Raw genomic sequence first — 4131 nt, 5'->3', positions numbered from 1 at the left:
GGTACTGTGCAGTGTATATATACAGGACAGGAGGAATGGTACTGTGCAGTGTATATATACAGGACAGCAGGAGTGGTACTGTGCAGTGTATATATACAGGACAGCAGGAGTGGTACTGTGCAGTGTATATATACAGGACAGCAGGAGCGGTACTGTGCAGTGTATATATACAGGAGGAGCGGTACTGTGCAGTGTATATATACAGGAGGAGTGGTACTGTGCAGTGTATATATACAGGAGGAGTGGTACTGTGCAGTGTATATATACAGGACAGGAGGAGTGGTACTGTGCAGTGTATATATACAGGACAGGAGGAGTGGTACTGTGCGGTGTATATATACAGGAGGAGTGGTACTGTGCAGTGTACATATACAGGAGGAGTGGTACTGTGCAGTTATAGAGGCCACCATTTCACCCCCCACCTCCATTATGGATTGGGCCTGCACTCGCCCCCCGGTAATGAACCGACCACCACAGATTTAGAAAACATCACTTTAATTTACTAATCACAAGCTCAGTATAAAATGCGGCCCCCCATAGTCTCCGGTGCCCCCCACAGTCTCCGGTGCCGCTCACACGTAGTTCTTGCTGGCGTAGTCGCTGCGCGGCTGGGACGGGGCCGCCGTGTACCGGGCCGTGTACGGCACCTCAGGCTTTTTGGGGCAGGAGCAGGACAGGAGGCCGCCACCCAGCAGCAGGAGGGCAGCGGACGCCCAGCCGATGTACAGCGCCGCGCCCAGCTCCCGCTTCTGCGCCTCCACCACCAGCGGGTTGTAGAAGTCGCGGATGATGCTGTTCGCCGACCAACACACAGGAACCAGCATGAGGACGCCGGCCACCAGGAAGACCACCCCGGCCACCATGCTGACCCGCGCCTTGGTGCTCTCCTCCTCCACACAGTTGGTGCACTTGGCGCCCACCACGCCCACGAGGATGGCCAGGACCGCCAGCAGGACGCAGATGACGGTGAGCGCGCGGGCGGCCTGCAGGTCCTGGGGCAGCGCCAGCATCGAGTCGTACACCTTGCACTGCATCTGCCCGGTGCTCTGCACTATGCAGTTCATCCACAGCCCCTCCCAGATCACCTGCGCCACCACGATGTTGTTCCCGATGAACGCCGTCACCTTCCACATGGGCAGCGCACACGTGATGATGGAGCCCACCCAGCCGATGAGGCAGAGCGCCATGCCCAAGAGCTGGAGGCCAGTGGAAGCCATGACTGAGGGGAGCTGCAAGAGAAGGACGAGAGTCAGGACCAGACAACAGCACCCGCAGCCCACCAGGACCCCCGGCCCTACAGCACCCCCAGCCCACCAGGACCCCCAAACCTACAGCACCCCCAACTCCGCTGCTCTACAGCACCCCCAGCCCACCAGGACCCCCGGCCCTACAGCACCCCCAACTCCACTGCTCTACAGCACCCCCGGCCCTACAGCACCCCCAGCCCACCAGGACCCCCAGCACCACCAGGACCCCCGGCCCTACAGCACCACCAGGACCCCCGGCCCTACAGCACTCCCAACTCCACAGCACCCCCGGCCCTACAGCACCCCCAGCCCACCAGGACCCCCAACTCCGCTGCTCTACAGCACCCCCCCCCCCCCCCCCAACTCCGCTGCTCTACAGCACCCCCAGCCCACCAGGACCCCCGGCCCTACAGCACTCCCAACTCCACAGCACCCCCAGCCCACCAGGACCCCCGGCCCTACAGCACTCCCAACTCCACAGCACCCCCAGCCCACCAGGACCCCCGGCCCTACAGCACTCCCAACTCCACAGCACCCCCAGCCCACCAGGACCCCCGGCCCTACAGCACTCCCAACTCCACAGCACCCCCGGCCCTACAGCACCCCCCCAACTCCGCTGCTCTACAGCACCCCCCCAACTCCGCTGCTCTACAGCACCCACAGCTCACCAGGACCCCCAGCCCACCAGGACCCCCGGCCCTACAGCACCCCCGGCCCACCAGGACCCCCGGCCTCACCGCAGGCCGCTGCCCTACAGCAGCCCAACCGCAGGCCACATCCCCACCACAGGCCCCCACCCACCACAGGCCAGACCCCCACGGCACCTCCACCCACCACAGAGCAGCTAAGGCTACGTTCACACTAGCGTTGTGCGACGCATGCGTCGGTTTTTGCCAAAAATCGGACGCAAGAAAAATGCAACTTGTTGCGTTTTCTTGGTCCGACGCTTGCGGCAAAAAAGATGCATGTGTCGCACAACGCAACAAAAAAAACGCATGCGTCCCCCATGTTAAGTATAGGGGCGCATGACGCATGCGTCGCCGACGCAAACCCGACGCACATTAGCTTAACGCTAATGTGAACGTAGCCCAAACCTAAGGTGCACTGACCATACAGCCGCCTTCAGATCATCCCACAGTCACCACCCTGAGAAGTCCCTCACAGCGCAGCAGCCCCCACAACACTGGGCACAGACCCCATCACCCAGGTCAGACCCACAGGAGAGGCAGATACTGCAGCAGAGGAAGCCACAGATGCCCCGAGGACAGGAGCCCCGAGGACAGGAGCCCCCAAACACCACAACCGGCCCCACCACCAACCTGCGCTGCTGAGCCCCCACCTGTAGGAGCCGCTGCAGCCGATTACGGCACTGTCGCCCCCCATTATCCACATAAGTACCAGAAGCCCCTCACCTGTAGAGCCGCGCACAGGACTGCAGGACCCCCCGCCAGCCCCGGCTATATACCGCCCCCAGTGTCAGGGGCAGCCCCGGCACAGCTGAGGGGGGAGGGGAGGATCAGTGATCAGGCGGGATCCGATCAACACAGTGGATCCACTGAAAAGAGGGAAAAAACTGATCCGGATTGTATTTTTAACATGGAGTTTATATAGTGACCGTGTCTTCCTAGAAAAAGACAGAGAGAGAGAAAGAGTAATAATCTGCAGGAGGTGGAGGAGCGATGCTCTGCAGAGAGGTCAGTGGTGTAATAATCTGCAGGATATATCACTGTGTATCTGTCAGGAGGTGGAGGAGCGATGCTCTGCAGAGAGGTCAGTGGTGTAATAATCTGCAGGATATGTCAGTGTGTATCTGTCAGGAGGTGGAGGAGCGATGCTCTGCAGAGAGGTCAGTGGTGTAATAATCTGCAGGATATATCACTGTGTATCTGTCAGGAGGTGGAGGAGCGATGCTCTGCAGAGGTCAGTGGTGTAATAATCTGCAGGATATATCACTGTGTATCTGTCAGGAGGTGGAGGAGCGATGCTCTGCAGTGAGGTCAGTGGTGTAATAATCTGCAGAATATATCACTATGTATCTGTCAGGAGGAGGACGAGCGATGCTCTGCAGAGAGGTCAGTGGTGTAATAATCTGCAGGATATATCACTGTGTATCTGTCAGGAGGTGGAGGAGTGATGCTCTGCAGAGAGGTCAGCGGTGTAATAATCTGCAGGATATATCACTGTGTATCTGTCAGGAGGTGGGGGAGCGATGCTCTGCAGAGAGGTCAGTGGTGTAATAATCTGCAGGATATATCACTGTGTATCTGTCAGGAGGAGGACGAGCGATGCTCTGCAGAGAGGTCAGTGGTGTAATAATCTGCAGGATATATCACTGTGTATCTGTCAGGAGGTGGAGAAGCGATGCTCTGCAGAGAGGTCAGTGGTGTAATAATCTGCAGGATATATCACTGTGTATCTCTCAGGAGGTGGAGGAGCGATGCTCTGCAGAGAGGTCAGTGGTGTAATAATCTGCAGGATATATCACTGTGTATCTGTCAGGAGGTGGAGGAGCGATGCTCTGCAGAGAGGTCAGTGGTGTAATAATCTGCAGGATATATCATTATGTATCTGTCAGGAGGAGGAGGAGCGATGCTCTGCAGAGAGGTCAGTGGTGTAATAATCTGCAGGATATATCACTATGTATCTGTCAGGAGGTGGAGGAGCGATGCTCTGCAGAGAGGTCAGTGGTGTAATAATCTGCAGGATATATCATTATGTATCTGTCAGGAGGAGGAGGAGCGATGCTCTGCAGAGAGGTCAGTGGTGTAATAATCTGCAGGATATATCACTATGTATCTGTCAGGAGGTGGAGGAGCGATGCTCTGTAGAGAGGTCAGTGGTGTAATAATCTGCAGGATATATCACTGTGTATCTGTCAGGAGGA

At 57.3% G+C, this 4131-nt stretch overlaps 1 protein-coding gene across 1 annotated transcript; it reads right to left on the bottom strand.

Moving 5' to 3' along the window:
• Nucleotides 1-478: 478 nt before the first annotated feature.
• LOC143784126 (claudin-4-like) lies at nucleotides 479-2754 on the bottom strand. Its single transcript, XM_077271966.1, has 2 exons — nucleotides 2660-2754; nucleotides 479-1229 (listed from the first exon to the last, which is right to left on the bottom strand). Exon 2 carries the CDS (start codon nucleotides 1215-1217, stop codon nucleotides 573-575), a length of 645 nt encoding a protein of 214 aa, XP_077128081.1. The 5' UTR covers nucleotides 1218-1229; nucleotides 2660-2754; the 3' UTR covers nucleotides 479-572.
• Between the last annotated feature and the right edge of the window lie 1377 nt (nucleotides 2755-4131).

This window comes from Ranitomeya variabilis, chromosome 7 (genome assembly GCF_051348905.1).
Source record: "Ranitomeya variabilis isolate aRanVar5 chromosome 7, aRanVar5.hap1, whole genome shotgun sequence".
Lineage (NCBI taxonomy): Eukaryota > Metazoa > Chordata > Amphibia > Anura > Dendrobatidae > Ranitomeya > Ranitomeya variabilis.
This window is presented reverse-complemented; position numbering and strand designations above follow the sequence as displayed.

Excerpts from the sequence above, each read along its gene's own strand:
- LOC143784126 (XM_077271966.1), bottom strand. The coding sequence starts at position 1,217 with ATGGCTTCCACTGGCCTCCAGCTCTTGGGCATGGCGCTCTGCCTCATC.